Consider the following 19609-nt stretch of genomic DNA (forward strand, 5'->3'; position numbering starts at 1 on the left):
AGAACATCAATCATGGGCTGTCACACAGCTGTTCCTGGGCCAGGCCTGTGGTCTGCATGACAGACATGGTGTTCACATTAGGAAAAGTCCTGATCCCTCTCTAGCAGATATCAAGTGAGGATAAATCCATTGCACTGATGGGCTAACTGGTTTAATTAATTGGGTACTCTCGCTGTTAAGGTTGAACTGCTCCTCTTCAGGCTGAAGTTATTGAGCTTGAGCACTAGTCTCTGGACTGTAAAATAACCTTATGTGCTATCCCAAACAAATCCTACCTGAGGGAGTGCAGACAGAAGCTGGACATACTGCTAAAGATGTCATTTCTGCAATACTATTCTGAGAAAATTTAAAGTGCAGAACTGAAGAGCATGTTCAACTAAGAAGAGGAGTAGGCAGGCCAGGGAAACTGGAGCAGTGAAGAGTGACAGAAGTGAAAGCTGAGTAGAGAGTAACAGCAGTTGAGCTTCTGTGTTACCTCATCAGAAAACAAATTATCTTTTGAAATGAAATATTAAATATATAAAAAGTAGAATGAATACAGAAGAATACTGGTAAATAAAGAGAACAGCAGAAGGCCTAAAGAAAAACGAAGATCAGTAATTACCAATCATAATTGCCTTTTTTTTTTTTTGACAGTTCTGAAATTTTTAACTCTCTTTAAGAGAACATGGTGCTCTGTTTTGCTGCATAGAAGCAGCATTTCCCTGCCCCTATAAAAATGTTGGTAAAGAAAATAGCCCTATGGGCATGACCTCTTTAGGCTTGGATTATCTTCACTTAAACTCACTGGAAGCAAGATTAGTTAATTAATGTGATGTTAATAAAAGTAAATTATACAAGCTACCTATAAAAATGTGCTTAGGTTTAAACTAGTCAAATTATGTAAGTATGTCAGATAGCATTTAGTGGATTTCAGATTTTACCATGTCTCCTGTTTTGAATTGCGATCAGTATCTGAGATTCAATTCTAAATTTGTAGGATGCACCTCTCTATAAATTGTCACTAACTGAAGTCACTGTTTCACTTCACAAATGTCAAAGAATAATCATCAGAGTGTGAAAGTTATATTTCACAGTGTCTGCTCTAACGCTATCTTAGTCTGTGCTAGATCCTGGGGGAGGCTGTGCTGCAGCCTTTTTCTCATGGAAGGCTTGCCAGTGAAGTTATGCTTATCTCACTCCTCTTGGTATTCTGAAGTGAAATGCATCTCTGTGTCCATCCTGGGACAAGCTAGTGCTGGTGAGGATCATGCAAACAGCATGGGAAAGCACACACCTTACTGCTGATGCCTTGCAGTCAAGGAACCTGTGCTGTCTTGCCATCCCACTCAGTGTTTCAGCCTACAAATCCATTTAATTCCCTGGCTTTTTGTACCGTGATTGCCAACAGGAGAGTTAATTACAGCAAATTGATAATAATTCTGCAATATTGGTGATAGTCACCATGTTTAGGGAGAGGCTAAGGAACATAGCAATGAGAGTACAAACTACTAGCACAGGTGTTGTGCAATAAACTGAGTAGCAATTGTAGTATTTTCATTTTATAGACCTCTAGACAGCTTATATTTAGATTGATATCATCAGTTCATTCACAAGAGCTGAGAGCAGGAGCCATCAGGTGACGATGACTATTGTCATCATTGCAAACTTTGCAGCATGACCAATATGTGCTAGAGGTGAAGAGCTACATGGCACTTGCACAGCTCTTCACATCATCAATGCAATTAACTGTTGAAACCACACAGTGGTGAGGTAGAGATTAAGATTTTCTTTCCACTATAGATAAGGAGCCAGATAGAGAAGCCTGTGGCCCTTCTGTCATTGTGGCTCTCTAGCTTTGGTCATGCAAAGTCAGCTCTTCAGGATATCAACACCTCATCTGGGCTGAAGCTGGTGGTGGATCTCCTGTGGGATATGCTTATGCTGCCCACAGAGAGCAGCCCCAGGACCACCCTGAGGTCACATTTCCCTGCTGCATAGGAAGCAAGATCACAGATACAAACCACAAAGGTGTGGTTGCTGCTTGGTTTTGTAAACAAGCTTGACCCAAGTCCCTGGCTGTACACCAATCCCTGCTGTCAAGCATGCTCAGACAAGCTGCCTCCGGGGCCATTTGCAGCCTGTCAGTGTGGCGCTGAAGTGAATTGTTAGCTGGAGAAGGAAATCACTGTGCACAGGGCTACTGTGCAGATGACTCCTTTTGATTAGTACAGGCATAGTCATGCCAAGATCTCACATGTCAAATTTGGGGTTTTTTGATTGTCAAGTATGAACAAGACAATTCCACTTTGCAAATACGGGTTTACAACTACACTCATTTCTTTGTTTGCAAGGTTCTTATCTTGGCTATTACTGCTGATAAAAATGGTGTAGATTAGACATTAGTGTCTAATTAAAACATACAATCATTGAAATTCACGTGCATTTGTTAGTAAACTACGTAGTTGTTCTTTTTACGCTCCTTAACATCTTCACCAACATGGAAAGTGTCACCAGCTCAGCAGCAAATAGCAACAGAACTAGTGGTGTGTTAAAACTCATCAGGAAAATATCCTTAGGCTATGTTTCTCTACTATACTGCTGTCCTGAATACATTTGTGGTTTGGTGTTAGATTTATCCATTTCAGCTAAACACAGCAGTCAGCATTACTTCCCATCCTCCTCCTGATCCTAACTCACTGTATGAGATCACTGTAGGACATAAGTCAGCGGTGGTATTTGATACCCAATAAAACTGGTTTGAGATTCCCTGAGAAAATGTCTCTATAGTAAATTGCTGTTACTACATTTTTATAATATTATTTTCAGGTAACTTCTGACAAAATTAATGGGAAAGGTTTATATAAATTTATGGCCATAAGTACTAGAATATCCACAAATATTTCTGAACATCAGCTGTTTGAGTTGAATGTTGGGCTTAGAGGATAAAAGAAGCTTCAAATCAACAAGAATCTCAGCAGGCTGAGTTTTGCTTTTGGTTTTGGAGTATCTCATGTGCTAAAACTCAGTAAACTTTTTTTGTTAATGGAACTCACATAGTTTTGTTCTGAAAAACAAAACCACACCATTTATGTAAGGACACGCAGCAGCAGCATCACTTTGTACTTCAGTGGAAAATGTTTAGTCAGGAGGTGCTTCACCTCCAGGAGCTGTGTCCTCTCAGAGGATGGTACCAACAGCTGACTGAGCCTTGTAGAAAATGTAGCAACTACATATTTTAACCTGCAGCGTGTTTACACGTTTAATATCACATAAGTGGGTGATATACTCACCGGAAAAGGCAAAGCCTGTTTTAAACATTGAAGCCTACATCACACATTGTGATGGGTGCTAATTTGCTTGAAGGAAACTTATATGATAACTGCGGAGTGTTTCTGCTTGAGAAAGAAGGCTGTTGGCTTTGACATTTGCAAACAAATCTTTGAAATGATTGTGTCGTTGAGACAGAACAGTCAGGTAATTTTCCAGCCAAAGGAAACTGTTCTTGTCTATATCATATTGCTGTACATGCAGAAAGCCAAAATCCAGGTTCAGGAGACATGCTGATTGCAATTCTGTGGCTTTAGGTGACAGTATCTACCAGTGCGGTTTATGGACTACATGAGCTGCATCAGCAATTTGTGTTGCTGCTGTGACTGTTTTCAATACAAGGATCAGCTGATTTCAATTTTAATACTGGCATCTCTGAGCAGTTGTCTTCATTTGGTATTTAAAATAAGATATGAAAAAATAAGCAACTGTCTCAGAAATTACAGTATTAGTTTAAAAGCCTGTTAGCACTAACAAGAGTGGCCTAAACAGAAGGTTCTTTTTGCATTCTTTCAATATTAATATGATAGCAAAAAGAGAACTCATTGTGTTCTCGTTATAAATGACATTTTGATAACATTAAGATCTTGCAGTTTTAACACTATGTGTACCAAATGAAAAAGATTAAATCAAAACATCATAAATATTCTGCTGAATGATATGTTTTCCATCTTATTTACTTGAATGTCCTGGGTGAGCAGCTTGGCTGAGTGATAAGTAAGCTCAAAGAGCGATCTCAAAGGGCAGCTGAAAATAACAGCACTGAAAATGAAGTGCAGCATTGAGTTACACAAGATTAAGCTGACTAATCTGCTGACTCAGTTTTGCCTTTGTTTTTTGGTTTTGTCATGCAAGATCAAGAGTCATGCAGACAAATGCGTAATGGCATTCCAGGCTAACAATAATAACACCATCAACAAGCAATGGGCTTTTCTCCTGCAACCTCTGCATCCTCCAAAGAGAAAACAGGAAAATGCTCGCCTGTGGCAAGAGGCAGCAGCCTCAGGACAGGGAAGGAGTGTTCCTTTGCTTATTACAGGTGTACTGAATTTGGTACTTCTGTTTTACAGAAATGTTTTGTTAGAGTTGCTCATTTAAGAAACCTTACGTCGGTTCATAGGAAGTGTAATACTGCATATGAGGGGCCTAGAAGGGAAGGCATGCATGGAGTGGCTGAGGTCACTTGGTTCGTTCAGCCAGGAGAACGGGAGACTGAGGGGAGACCTCATTGTGGTCTTCGACATCCTCATGAGGGGAAGAGGAAGGACAGACAGTGATCTTTTCTTTTTGGTGACCAGTGACAGGACCCTAGGGAATGGTATGAAGCTGTGTCAGGACAGTTTTAGGCTAGATATTAGGAAAAGGGTCTTCCCCCAGAGGGTGGTTGGGCACTGGACCAGGGCAGTGGTCACAGCACCAAGCCTGCCAGAGTTCAAGACGCATTTGGACAATGCTCTCAGACACATGGTGTGATTCTTGGGACTGTCCTATGCAGGGCCAGGAGCAGGACTTCGATAATCCTTGTGGATGTCTTCCAGCTCAGGATATTCTATGATTCTGTGTGTCAGGAGAGAACAGATTCAAAATACAGCCCTTACAACATCTTCAGAATATAAAAGCAGCAGCAGCATACTTTTCTATAAGGGCTGTAGTTTGGACAGCCCAAGGATATCAAACTCTAATGAGTGCTGATGGATAAGAAAACTGTCAGTGGAGCCACTGGAAAGTTTAACTCTTGCCCACGGTGTGAATGGGAGCCTACTCTTTACTCACAGAGATGGTCATGTAAGAACTGCTGATCCCTGGGAGCTGCTCTCCCAGCATTTCCCACCATGAGGACCAGCACAGGAAAACCTGTCAGTGGTTATCTTTGCATTCCTGACCCTGAGTGAATCCTTGGAGGATTGTTGGAAGGGCACTGCAGACACATTGGCATGAGAGCAGGCCACGTCCATGGGATTGCAAAGGACAAGATGAAGCCAATATATCATGAAAGGGTACTCTGACTGAAACGAGAAATAAGAGTCCTTCCAAAGCAGGAATCATAGTAGCTGAATGCTTTTTTTTTTTTAATATGAGAAATAGCAATGACTAAAATCGGAGAATGATGCTGCAGAAATGAACATGTTGCGGGGCAGCTGGCATAACAGGCTCTCCAAAATAAAAAGAGAATGAAATAAAGCCTCAACCCACATTGCAAACATTTCAATATTTTCTCTTTCCCTCTGGAAATGATTCGGCTGTGTCATTACCAGGCACATCTCTGATTCTACCTAAGCAGCTAAATGTATGCTGATGGCAGCATGCGTTTTGCCTGCAGTGAAAATGGAGGTGGAGGTTCAGACCAAAAGGAACCTGGGAAGTAGTTTGAAAATGAAATAAAGGCTCTGTACACCTGGGATCATGTCTTTGGGGTGCCACTCATGGCTCTGACATGGCATTTGATCTCTGTGTACATCATTTCTCTATCTGTGGAATGCAGACAACTACATTTATTTTTCTAGGTGAAAGCACACTGGGCTTTTACAGCTGAGTACTGCTATATCAGAACTAAGTATTTTTACTATACATTTTATTGTAAGAGTTTCAAATAATAGCTGAAAGATGGGAAGGGCTCCCAGGCCAAACAATTTTGTCACCATTTTATTGGATAGACAAAAAGGTTTGGCAGGTAAATGAAAAAGTTTATTTCTACTAGTTGATCATGATATGAGAATATAAAGCAGAAAGATCTGGTTTTGTGATGGAGTTCCCCCTCTGTATTATGATTTTATTAGCATAAAAGCAGTACTTTGTGGAAGAAGAAGGACTAAGACCCTAAACAGAGGCACAGAATTCATTTGTGCCTTTACACCAGCTTTGCTAAGACACGGTTTGCAGACATGAATGTATATGGACATACTGAGTTGAAGTTCAAATGCTGGCTTATAGTGTTGACTGAGCATATTTCATTTGTTAATTTCCTAAATAGTATCTTGTTAGAGAAATGCTGGAAATAAATCTGCAGATGTTGGATGTTATAAAAAAGGTCCTTGCAACCCCTGAACTTACTGGCACATCTGTGTTTCCCTTATATAAGCTACTATTGTCAAAGATGCATCACTTAGCCATACTCTGGACTTGAATGTAGCACAGGAAATTTTCAATTCAGGAGCGATGTCTTTTGGTTTTTAATGAGATTTTATTTTGTTTGGGTTTTTTGTTTATTTGTTCATTTTATTAGGTGGATCAATATGTTTAACAATACATAAGACCTGAAATAATTAGAGGCATATCTGCTTTAATGCTCAAGCAAAAGTTTTTAAATATTTATTTTTAAATATTTAAAATTATGGTCTGCATGCTTTTTTAATGTAGATGTTTGAATGTTGAAGTTGTGGGGTTCTGTTAAAACTCAGGATGTCAGATAACCATATGGAAGCTTTTGAAAACTAGTCTTACTGTGTGAACCAAATCTCTATTGGATCAGTGTTTACATGGTGCTAAATGAAATAAAGAAGTACAGAATTCAGTTGAGAAGTTCACCACAGCAGCCCCTTTCTCTGGTAACTCATTTGCTTCTACTTTTAATCACTGAATTCGAGCTTCCATCTTCCTAAGTTAGCTGGCTCTCTTGTAGAGAGTGACCATCTGCTCATCCATCCTGCCTCTAAGGATTTTTTTAAAGCAATGCTCATCCCATAAGATTTGAAAGGAGGGTAGAAAAAATGTCAAAATCCTTCGGTTCATAAAAGTGTTGTGGGGAAATAGAAATGAGCAGAGGAAAAAGTTGTTTCTTGACTCCAAGGATAGGAAAGACTCACCATCATCTTGTTCTTTATCAAGATGATCAGTGTGGGAGAAAGATCCTCTAAGTGTCCCAGTCATGGGAAAAGTTTCAGTGATGGTTTGCATCTCCTCAGGAGTGGCAGTCAAGACAAAAGTATGAAATGAAACTGGGTTTAATTGATTTCAGGGAACTTAACACTACTTATTTTCTTGTTGGTGGTTGTGTTTTATTTCTCCAAGAAAATCTAGGAGCGTAAAAATATAAGTGCTATTTCAAAATCAAATAAGAACGTCCAGCTTAAGAGCTTCATGCTTTTTCAAAGATGATTGTTTGACTTCTGAACTTTTGCTTATTTAAGACATCATAGACTTAAAAAGGAAAAATATGTGTAGCCATGTGACAAAGCAAATGCACCAAAGGAGGATTTATTCAGTTTTTAGAAGATCAGCAGCAGTGATTCACCCTCTTGGCTGGTCTGGAGTGCAATATGGTCAACTAATTCCCCCAGGGAGGAAGAAAAGATGAAAGTCCCACAGCGTTGCGATGGTCACACGGGGAGCAGTGACCTGTGCCAGGGCAGCTCCAGCCAGTGCACCAGGTACAAAGAACACTGCAGCCTTAACCATCAGTGCTGTGGTTCAAGTTAGGCAATCCAAATGTAGCTTTTAGTGGTTCAGTGAAACACAGTGGAAACTTTAAAACAAGAGCACTCACCATCCAGAGACTGAATAAACAAAAGCATATTTAGACAACTGCGTGCTATTCAGCACTTTATATCATGCAAAGAGAGTCCCTCCTCTTTTCAAGCCCCCGCACAAATCTTGCCATAGATTTTTCAGGCTGATCGCAGAGATTTTTTGTTTTCAAAGTTAAAACAACATCAGTTACTAGATCTAGAAGAGTTGAAAGGAGTGTCCTTTTTATTCCCTGTGTCCCTTATCCAGCTTTGAAATCTATTACAGCAAAGCAAAATATGTAATAAATGTGTTTGTTTCAGTATGTGCTCAGGTAATCAGTGTTTTATAACTATTTACTGCTTTATTGGAATTTTTGATCCTTGGAAGGATCAGTAATTTAGACATTTTCTGAGAAACACGCACTGTAGTAATGTCCAAAGTGGCATTAAGCAGAGAAAAACCCCACTTGCAGGTATTACAATTGATAAAATCAGTGTCTTCTGGGCTTATTTTTCATAGATCCTGAGGTCTGCTTTTTACTCTTTAACCTGGTCATTTATGTTTATGTCTTTTGTCTTTCTTACCGATTCCATAGTGAATCTCTTGAAGAAAAGCTTGAAAGCCTGGATGCTGAAGATCTCATGTCTCATCTGTCACGACCAGAAGCCTACCTAGATGAGGAGAAAAGATCAAGGAAGTAAAACTGACCAAACTACGGCACTGACAAGGTCACTTACTCAAACAGTCAATATGAAACAATGTCTTTTAATCCTTCAGTGATGGCAATTTATCGTACATTATTTGATCACTGAATTTGATATTTTGAATTTCATTGTGGTAATGAGATCCAATAGAAATCCCCTGAAAAATAACACCTTGTTAAAAATTGCTACAGGAGAGTTTCATTTAGCTGGCTGGGAAAACTCTCTGTCTAACTCAATGTGGCAACTACTCACTCAGCTGCACTGAGTACAGCGCTGGTAACATCATCTGTCCAAGTTGTCTGACACTTCAGAAGACCCTGTTTTCAGATATAACTTCAGTCTAACCATTCAGGCTGAAAATTTCCATGTCAGGTGTATGCACCAGACTGATCTTTTTTGGAAGATGGAGATAAGATTTGAAGGATAAAGAGACTGGGAGCAAGAAATGTTCTGACGGGGAGCAATCCTGCGTGTAAGAGAGGGAAGGAGGGTGGGGGGGGACAGTCATAGCACACCATGGAAAAATGGTTTTGCAGTTTTTCATCAGACTTCTCTGCTATTATATTGTGTACTCTTTCCAGGTTAAGCATTGTGTTGCTCTAGGGGAAGGAAGGTGTTAGAGATGCTGCAGAGCCTCAGAAAGGTAGGTAGAACTGACACATACCTTTCATTTTGAGCCCTTCTGGGCTGATCTCCATGTTTGGTCCAAAAGGACAAGGCAGAAAAAAAGATTGACAGGGTTTTGGGGCCAGATATTGGTGCTGGGAAGGCAAATGCTACACAGAAGACGTTGCCATGAGTTGATAAAGCAAGGAGTCTGGGACAGACCACATGAGACAGAGAGACGTGGACTGGGTAGGTCGGCAGAATGGGAGGTGTGACAAGGACCCATAAAGATGAGACTGGGATCAAACAGAGGAACTAAGGCCACAGAGGAGTGGGAGGCCATTCCCAGATCACACCCTTTGCTTAACCAGTCTGCCCATTTTCACTTGAGCACATCACTTGATTCCTTGATTCCATGAGGAAAAGCACATTTCCTCCTCTATAAGTCTTTTTTTTTTTAACCTTCTGTCTAAGAGAAGTCTGGTTAGGCCTGTTGACCTATTTCCCCAGAGACTGCTGTAGTTTGTTTATGGGTTTTGTCCTGTTTGTTTGGTGTTTCCAGATATGTCATGTGGGTCTGGAGGTTTGCCAGTCCTCAACATTAAAAATAACAGAATAATCCCTGTCTCCAAGACACATGAGATTCAATTAAAAATTGCAACATAAGACTTTTTGGATGGGATGTTACTAGCTCATTTTTCCTTTCTGTTTCTGAGCCTTTATGATACTTTCAAGTGATGTTGTCAAGAGCTTTTTTGTTATTAGGAGGGCTAGGCAGCTCTTTAACCAGCAGATTTCAGATTTTTACATACTGGCTGGAAAGGATCTGAAATTCTACCAGGTGTACCACCAGTTTGGCAGCACAGGAGAAGAAATGGTTATGGTAAGGAAGAGGTGAGTCCTTTGATTTGAAGTCAAGTATGCAAGAGAAGTATCTACCTTAAACCAAGAACATTATGCCTGAATGTTGTGTTACATGCATGAAAAAAGTTGTTAGAAGAAGGTTTGGGCACTGCACTGGTTTTTTTTGTGAACTGGGAAGGGCCTCCCCTGACAGACAGCTGAGTACCACCATCTTAAAGCAAACCTTTAGCCACTGGCCACCCTGGATCTGATTCAACCCATGATGACATGTCTGCTTAAAATTGTTTAATTTTACAGCACGCCTCTTTCTTTTAATTATATTATCCATCTCGTTAGGCAAAAAAATCACCTTCATCATCATAGGTTTATACTATTCAAATCGAAGCGAGAAATAAAATATATATAATGGCTCATTGCTTTCTAAATTGGGCGCTGACCTGAGTTGACAAGTAACTATGATTTACATTTTGAATTGATGGCAATTTATTTTTCGTAAGTCTAAAAAGTCACAGAGTCTCTTTACATCTGCTATGAGAATCTACTGCATATTATTTAATTATTCACTTGCTATAAACAGAGTTATCAACATTTTTGGTTAGATCTCAGTGTTTAGGATGACTATATTCCCTTTCTACATCTCCTATTCATTTTTGGGCCTCTTGGTACAACAGCAACCAGCAAATAAATGAAATATCAAAGAAATCTAGAAAAATATTTATAAAGAAATCAAGTTGGTTGAATTTATCATCATCGATTGGTGAGAAACAGAACTGAGAAGGAAACATATGCGGCTCTCCTAGAGAGAGAAAAGGTGGTGGATGTGCTCATGTGGGCTCAACACTGAATCTGTGACCTTTGGACAATTTATTAGGGCACCATTCAAATGGCAAATTCTTCAACCCTTATGCCCACGTGAGTGATTTGTCTTTTGAGGCTAAGTACAGCTTTTATGAAACTCTTCAACTAAAGACAGTAGTAGAATTTAGGCTGCGTCAAGATGGCATTTTGACTCTCTTTCTCACCCCCCAAAAAAGGAAAACCAATGCTTCCCAACTGTACTTGGCAATGTGAAGATAATACTATCAGGTTTATGTAAAATCCTTACATATGACAGTATGTGAGTGGGAGCAAGTGGGAGCAAGGAGTGAATATGAAATATAAAAGCCCAGAAGAGACAGAGAACAATGAAAACCAGAGAAATATGATTGCCTTTTACCCAGGGACACCTACACCTAAAAAGAGAAAAACTAGTTGGGGTTTCAGTAAGAAAGGGGTCTAATTAAGAACAGGTTGACAGTAATGGCAGCTGGGTGGCAATTTAATTCAGTACAATAATACAATAGCTGATTCCATTAGGAAAGCATTTTTTCTTGTGCCTGATTATAAATACATACAATTATATTGAATTAATTGGTACAATCTAAGTGCTTGACTAATTCTAATGCTTAACTAATAAGTATAATGAGTTGAATCCTTATATTTTTAAACTTTTAGAACTGGTTAAGTAGTATGGAGAGACAATGGATTCGCAGTAACAGAATATAAAATTTGCCAATATATTTGGTAGTAGTTAAGAAGAAAATCTTATTCAGGGATTTTGCAGAGGAGAAGAAAATATCAGGAAACATTTTGTACACTATTTAATTACCTGCATTAGATATTGCTTAAACTCTGTGTGGTTTCATGCATAAATCATTTAATGACTTAAATTGTTTTTTATTTTGGAGGTTTTGGGTTTTTTTCTTTCTTTCATAATAGAATATACAACCTGGAAAGTAATAATATAAATACATATTTTGCAAATATAATGAACATTTTAGGGCAAATACTAACCAGCCAGTTTTCTAACATGCCTGAGCTGTAGTTAACCTAACTAGAAAAACTCAAATGATCAAAAGTTAATATTGTTTCTACAGTCAGTGATATAACAATAATAGTAGTTGTGCGCCACCGTGCTAAAAATCAACTCCCTTTATGTCCAAACAATAGTGTGAATCACATAAATCTGACCTTGGTATACAAATGTGATTATGTAGTAATTATAGCTCTTGTGCTTTCTGTATAAACAGACTACTTCATTTGGAAATGCTGTAGGTTAGTGCTTCATTCTGCAATTTACAGCCAATGACTGAGCAGAAAGCTTTTATATCCCAAGAAGCTTTAAAATAAAGCAGGTAAAAAAAACCTTATTTCCTGCAAATGAAAAAAATAAGCTGTTATTTGAACTGCTGTGAATCAAATCTTTGTTCTGTCTATGTTCTGCTGAAAAGCAGGTCTTACAAATTTAAAGATTGTCTTTGAAAATGACATTTTACAATATTAAAGATTTTTTCATGGGCAAAATATAGAATTTAATTGCTCAGTCCATGTGATAATTGACATGTTCTTTAACAACTGTGAGTTTAACAAAAATGTCTTTGATTTTGTGCCAGAATCTGCTTGTTCTGTTTGTGTCTATGCTGGTATCATCCAAACAGGATGTGACAAACATATGTTCTTTGGCTTTGTCCTAATCCATGATTTGGATAACACTATTACAATGTGGTCTAACAAACTTCAGTGAAGCAAATCTGAGGATGTTTGTCTGTGGTCTTGATTTTAGTACGTCCCAGGCAATAGAAACTCTGTCCTGACCTCATACATTAGCTGTATGGGTTTTCAGTGCTTCCATAAAAATACACTATCAAAATATTAGCACGCTTATAAACATGGGCTAAATCCTGAAAGAAAACAATAATGGAAAACTTATTACTGACTTGTACAAACCCAGCATAGAGCCCAGAATTGACCCTGAAGAGCTGACTGACATCTTCTTGATGATGAGTCCCTATTTATAAGGGGGTTTAAGAATGTAAATTGCTCAGTTTTTAATCTATTCAATCATTACATTGATGATTTTAGATAATTCTAGTTTCTTAATCAAAATTTTGTTTAGTGCCAAAAGTGTTACCAAAGTTTATAAGTATTACATCAGTAGTATAGATTTTTTCCCTGGAAAATTTAAAACCTCAAAAAATATCAAGATAGCTTTCTTGAAATAAAATATATTGTACTTAATTCCATCCTGATTGACATGAATTGCATTACTTTTCTCTGATTCTTTATAAATAGTGCCTGGAATTAGCCATTCCAGTGTTTTACACTGGATTGATGTCAGGTTGTTAATCCTGAGGTCATTCCACTGAACTTTTAAATATATTGGCAAAGTATGAGATTTCTTCTATTCATCTTGAAATACCCACATGTTAGAATATGTATGAAAAATCAACTGAAAAATTCAGAACTTTGCTTGGATGGCACTTTTAGAAATAGCAACTGAATAGAAAAGAACCTAGTTTTAGGAGATGGTATGACTGTTAAAATGGAAATTACTTCTCCATCCTCATCTGATATGATTGTCATATGATTATGAAATAATCATGGATGGGCTGTGCAAAAGCTATAGAATAATTGCACTGGACAATTTGTTGTTTAGGAATTCATGCTGCAAAATATGATAATTCTAAAATAATTCCACAGTTTTGTACTATATCACCACCACACTATGTGGCAGCATGTTGCTATAGAGGGCCAGAAGGCCTAAAGGTGCTTGTTTGGTAGATTTCTGCAGTCTCATTCAGAGGAGAATTTTCTTTAAGACTCAGATATATGACAAAGGTTTGTGTAAGTCTTTAGATTGAAGGACCCTCTAGTTTTTGAAACCTGTCTTTTGTTATTTGTGTAAGGGCTTCAGGATGATGGTGTTATGAGTTAAATCTCCTTGTATCCACTTAAGAGTGACCCTTTTTATCACTTCCGACTATATCCATCAGCTGTTTCTTGGGCTCAGGGAAGAATTTGTATTTTGTGGAGACAGCAGCTAATCAGAGTGTCTGCTGCCCAGCTTCAGACCTCTGGAGAGCTTTCACTGATCTCATCAAGGGTATTTTTTTATATTTGATGACAAGGTTGCCATCCATAGCCCAAGATTCTGAGTTACTTATAATCCACTTCTGAAGACTGTGAGGGGCTAATAACAAACAAGAGTACTTCCTACCTTCTCTGTACAGTTAGTTGCTGCTTAATTATTTACTCAGTACATAGTCTATAGCAAACTGCCCTGTGTATGGTATATAGATTACAGATTAATAATATAATCTGAATGCAACATCAAGCCCTCTTGTCACTGCCCCAACTCGTTCTCAATAGCCACTGATTTTGGGCTGAATTCAAGATCAGCCATTTGCTGGCTGTGACTTTAGGAGAGAGTAAGTATTAAAATTAGAAACTAAGCCTGGTATAGCCATATTAAAGATCAACTTGTGTCTGCAGAAAAAGTCAGATGCACCTGAACTTTCCATGTGCTTCCTTCCTGCTGTGTTGGCAGCTCCCAAACAAAGCAAACAGCATTCCTCCTGCTTCCAGCCTTCATTGATTAGTCAGGTACTAATGAGGTCATGCACTGTCCTTGTGTCTGAAGACCTCACAGAAATTAATATATTTCATATATATTTGTAAGATGGTTACATCAGACTGAAGACAAGACCGTTAAGCTCCAGTTTGTGACTTCTGCTTGTGTCCAGTCTGGTGTCTCAAGAAGAGGACCAGCCTTTGATCACAAGGATGGCACCACGGTGCCTTCTGCCAACCCCTCTTGTCTTGGTACTGCTTTGCCCTTCAAAGTGTTGTATTTTTCATGACTTCCCCTTCTGCCAAGCAGAACCAATCTTCTACTTAGCAGTAGCCCTGTGAAAATGTCATTTATTTTGGCTCAATAATACTTCTAGCCATCCTGTCCTTCAGCTGAGTGCAGAACTATCAAAGCATCTGTACAGAATTTCCCCAAATACAAGGCACATAGGAACATCAATACAGGTATAGAAAGATGTTCCTAAGTATTCTCTTCTTTTGTGCTTTGTGTCTTTATCTACCCATATAGTGACTCATACCCAGATCCATGAGCATGGATCATTTTCTCTTTGAAATCAATGGCCTAAAGCTGTGTAACGGGGGGTTAGGTTGGATGCTAGAAAAAAGATTCTTCACCCACGGGGTGGTTGGGCACTGGAACAGGCTCCCCAGGGAAGTGGTCACAGCACCAAGCCTGGCAGAGTTCAAGAAGTGTTTGGATGATACTCTCGGGCACACGGTGTGACTCTTGGGATTGTCCCAGGAAGGGCTAAGAGTTGGACTCAATGATCCTCGTGTGTCCCTTCCTACATGGGTTATTCTGTGATTCTGTGATTTCTGTCTACATAGAAAAATGAGATTAACTCAAAAGTAAGTGACAGAACAGAGCTTTATCAACTTGATCCAAACTCAGTCCCTGTAAATGGGATTCTTTACCTCTGGTGAGCTCTCACTCAACTTTTAGTCTGTAAAAAGTGGGATGTATCTGACAAAGTATCTTTGCCTGGGCTGCTCACTCCAGGCTCCTTTTATTGTTACTGTTGATACAGTAAATACAGACAAGTGAAAATAGGGTGCAGCTCACCTCATCCTGCAGAAGTAGCTGTTTAAAACAGAGGTACTAAAGTAGACGTCTACAAAGTCAGATGAATCACAGCCTAAACTGCTTCTTTCATTTTGCTGACTAAAAGAGAGAGAGTGCTGAGCCCAGAGCAGACACCTACCCCAAGGATGCTGCGTCTCCTAAGTGCATTGCAGCAGGGCCTTCTTATTTCTGCCTGAACCACACCAGAAGGTTCAGATATAAGACTGTATGGGCAGATACTAGACTGTACCTCTAATTCTACAGTCAGTAAGAGATATCAGGAGGAAGAAAACAAATTTAAAAAAAAAAAATCCCAAAACTTTTAAGGGAAAACCCCAGGAAAAAGTCCCTATTGGTGCACTACTATGGATGCTGACATATTTTCCAGTGGCAATATAATGGGAAGTTGTACTGATCTTTAGATTTTCTTGGGTAGAAGTTGCACAAAAACCCCACAATAAAACTGTATGTTGTAATGTAAGTTTTATGTTTTTACCAACGGAATGACGCAGCTGAAAAATAACTTCTTTTTTCAGTTTCAGTTGTATCAGTTTCCTGCTCAAGTTCATGTGACAGTACTTGGTCTGCCTGTCTTGGTGACAGTATGAATTTATAGAGACAGAAGCAATCAGATCATATAGTTTTCAAGAAGGTAGGAAAGTACTGAGACTGAGTGTCTCCAGGCCTGAAGGTAGTTAAAAATACTGAATAACTCACACATTATTGTCTCTAAACACCACCTTTTTTTTTAATAAATCACTTAATAAAGAAATTAATTTTACCAGTGCATTAATTAGTTAAACTAGCTAAAGTGTTGCTAATATCCCTACAAGTGACAGTGAGATGAGTATTTTGTATGTACTTGGATGTGGTTGGCTCATGTTACAGAAAGTAGAGATGTGCATGGTGGAAATCTTGAGGTTTCTTTTGACCTTCTGCAGCTGTGGAGCTGAGCTGCCTGCTCAGTGAATACTTACCAAGTGGCAGTGTTAGAAAAAGAGAGGAAAAAAAAAAGAAAGACAACTGTTTCAAGGGGCAATTATCGAAATGAGCTGGAGAGACCTGGATGACTAAGTCCCCAGTCTCTGCCTAATTCTAAAGGAGAATTTCCTTTAAGCACTTTGATGAATTTTAAAATGATATTGCATTCTGGGTTTTAATAATGTAGTCTTGCTCCTCTTTTTCTGGCTTTAGGCAACTGTTGTTAAATCCATTTTTCACAAAAGCATAATGAACCTGAGCTAATAAGGCAAAGTCACTAAACCCAGCACTGCAGATATGCCAGATGCCTGAGAGCAGGTGAGGGGCAGGTGCGTGCATTCCCTTCAGCATCACACCTACCAAGGTGGGCCTTTTGGCCTGTCGGATTGTGCATCTGTTTCACTTGCAGTTCAGCAAATTAATTAAAGAGGAAAGACTTTTGGTATCTCTAGCACAATCAGTGACAATTTATGCAGCCTTGGTTTCCTTCCTCTGTTATATTAATGACCTGAGCCTGGATCTTGACAAGATAAGAGACATCTCTGATTAGAAAAACCACCGGTGCCAATGGGAGGTGTCAGTCCCCATCACTGGTTTACAGTTTGAGGCCGGTTTCTTCAGTGAGCAGTGATTGAAGTGCAAATGTTTTACTGCTTAAGTTGGAGTCACAAGCAGATCTGGCACTGAAATACCAAGCCAAGGGTAGGTTTAGAGTGCCTTAGTCCCTGGGAAAATTCAAAAGCCCGAGTCAGCTGCCCATATGTCTCATTAGACAACATCCGGAAGGCTGGACACTTAAAAGTGGGTTAATGGGAGAAGACACAGTAAGAAGGAGGCACCTAAACCACCTAACAGGGAACATAAGAGGTGCAGTTGGACTGTGAGCACAGCCTTGGGGTTGTCTGTCTCTGTAGTAGACCTGTAATCATGAATCTGCCCCTGGACATGGGAACTGAAGTCAGCCCTCCGTATCTTGTGAAAATGCAATGCCCCCTGTAACACTTGAGAAGTTTGTGGCACTCTCTATTGGGAAGGCTCTGCGTTCAGTTGCCTCCACTGCCTGTTGGGACCACGAGTCCCAGCCAGCCAGTGCCTGTCCTTTCCCACAAGCCCCTAAGACCACTCACCAGGGCCTAGAAATTGTTAGTAGTTACAAAACATTCAAGTTAAATCTTCCTTTGTGAAAAACAAAACCAATACCATAGAGCATTGTGAATCTATCTCAGAGTTTTTTCCAGGGTACATCTGATCCAATTTAATTCAATATGTCCCATTCCAGCCATTAATCTCCAGCCAAATTTTGTTTTTTATTTCATTGCACGTTATGATTTACTGCACAGCTCTCTGTTCATTATTAGTTAGAGAAGCAGTTGTTCAGATCCTTTTTCTCTTGATCTCCTGATCAGGAAAATACTGCGCAGATGTGAACAGAAGTAAGACTATTATTCCTCTGAGAGAACTCTTATCCACTTAAAAATAGTGTCTGTGAGGGAAGTTATGATCTTGCAAATAGCTTCTGCTTCTAAGAAAGACTACATTAACAGCACAAATGAGGCCAGCTTTCCTTACATCAGGTCTACCGTTTGCTGCAAAAACCGTACAGTAACTGTCAAAACTAATATTGCACAAATATCCTGGGAGGAGTTAAAAATGTTGAAATCCCACATATACATCCTTCAGTACTTAGAAGAACCTCAACTGCCCAGCACATTCCAGAATAAACCTATTTCTTTTTCAGGAAACAAATATTTTGTTTGCTTCTATCATGCACAAGAAAGGACAAAGCAGAAACATATTTTCTCACAATAACTACTGTCGAGACTGGAGGGTGTTGTCAGTGTTCACACAGATGCTGCCTGGTCACTGTAATTCTTCCTCCTCCCTTGCATTATATCTGTAGGAAACAGAGCAAAGCCCTCTGCAGTTTGCTTCTGGAGTAGGAGCTGGGTGATATTGCTCCATTCTAGTGTTTGTGACCACCGCTCGTCTCTGCTTAACCTGGTAAACTCATTTATGTTGCAGGTGGCTGGAGGTGCTAAGGAGCCAAAGCACTGACCTGTCTTTTCTGGGCATCTCAGTTTCTTTCCCATCTATGTTCACTTTCTGAAGGGAGCCCACTGTCTTTCTGCAAGATGCAAATTGATTTGTCTTCAACAGCCTGGCCCAGCTGATGATATCTATTTAGAACAGGCCTTGAATTATAAAAACAAATGTTCTGCAGCTCAGGATGGATTTACATTGTCCTGCACTGGGAAACTCCAGAGGAAGCACTAAACTCTTGTCTACCAAAACCCTAATTAGTGGGCTGAAATAACTGACCTCACTCTCAAAAAGACATTGAAATAGTCTACCCAGGACTTTGTTATGAGCTAACATTCTGAATTTTAGGCGACTAGCTTTTGAAAATTACTGATTTAAGCTTTTACCTACAATGTCCAGCTTTAGCAAAAAGGATTCTCTCCTGGTATCACTTGTCTAAGCAAAATGTTGCCACTGTACTAGCAGCCAGCACTAGTGTGCAAGCAATACTATTGTCAGGATATTATTATCCCCAGGAAACGCTTTTTTGCATTAACATGGTGGTTTAATGGCCTGTTTAATGGCAAGAAGGTGTTTCTCCCAAGGAGAGAGAATTTAAGCACTCAGATAAATAACAACAGGTGTATTTCACCTAAATGTTATTGCTCCTGAAGCCACACTGGCATACCCAGGTTTGCATGAACACCAAGAAGGTTTGGGAACTCTGAAGCCCCATGTGGACAGCCTGGAGGGGCAAACGCTTGTGAAAGTTTTTCTCCTGGGTTGTTGTGAGCACAGCACTGCACTCCTGTGGAAATTCTCTTTTTGTCTCTCAGTAGTTGTGGCTTTTCCCCTGGGGAAGAGTTAGTTAGAGGTTTCAAGCATTGTTTTTTCCTTCTAGCAGTCTGTCTGTTTTTACAAAGTGTGTAGGAGCTCTTGAGTCTTCTGTTCCTCCACCTGTCTTGGTTGGGGGGGGTGTCAAAGTCTCAGGGGGACACATGCACACACAATGGGCAATTACTTCAATCTCACTTAGAGAGACAGGCTGTAGATATTGCAGAGTTCTCAATAACACATTATTTAAATTCCATTTAAATAGTATGAATTTCCATGATGTAAGCTACTTTTTTGTCCCAGGACGTAAATCACAGCACAAATAAGGTTCCCTTAAATTAAAAGGTGTTTTTCAGCACCAACATCATGGAAA

At 39.4% G+C, this 19609-nt stretch overlaps 1 protein-coding gene across 1 annotated transcript in view; it reads right to left on the reverse strand.

Annotated features, from left to right (window-relative positions):
* Positions 1–19609, reverse strand: part of ASAP1 (ArfGAP with SH3 domain, ankyrin repeat and PH domain 1) — a 148866-nt gene that overhangs the window by 121549 nt on the left and 7708 nt on the right. Inside the window, 1 exon segment of the mRNA XM_017825216.1 lies at positions 8340–8426. Coding sequence (XP_017680705.1) covers positions 8340–8398 — 59 coding nt within the window. The 5' untranslated portion in view covers positions 8399–8426.

Source organism: Lepidothrix coronata, unplaced genomic scaffold (assembly GCF_001604755.1).
Source record: "Lepidothrix coronata isolate B3197 unplaced genomic scaffold, Lepidothrix_coronata-1.0 Scaffold117, whole genome shotgun sequence".
Taxonomy (NCBI): domain Eukaryota; kingdom Metazoa; phylum Chordata; class Aves; order Passeriformes; family Pipridae; genus Lepidothrix; species Lepidothrix coronata.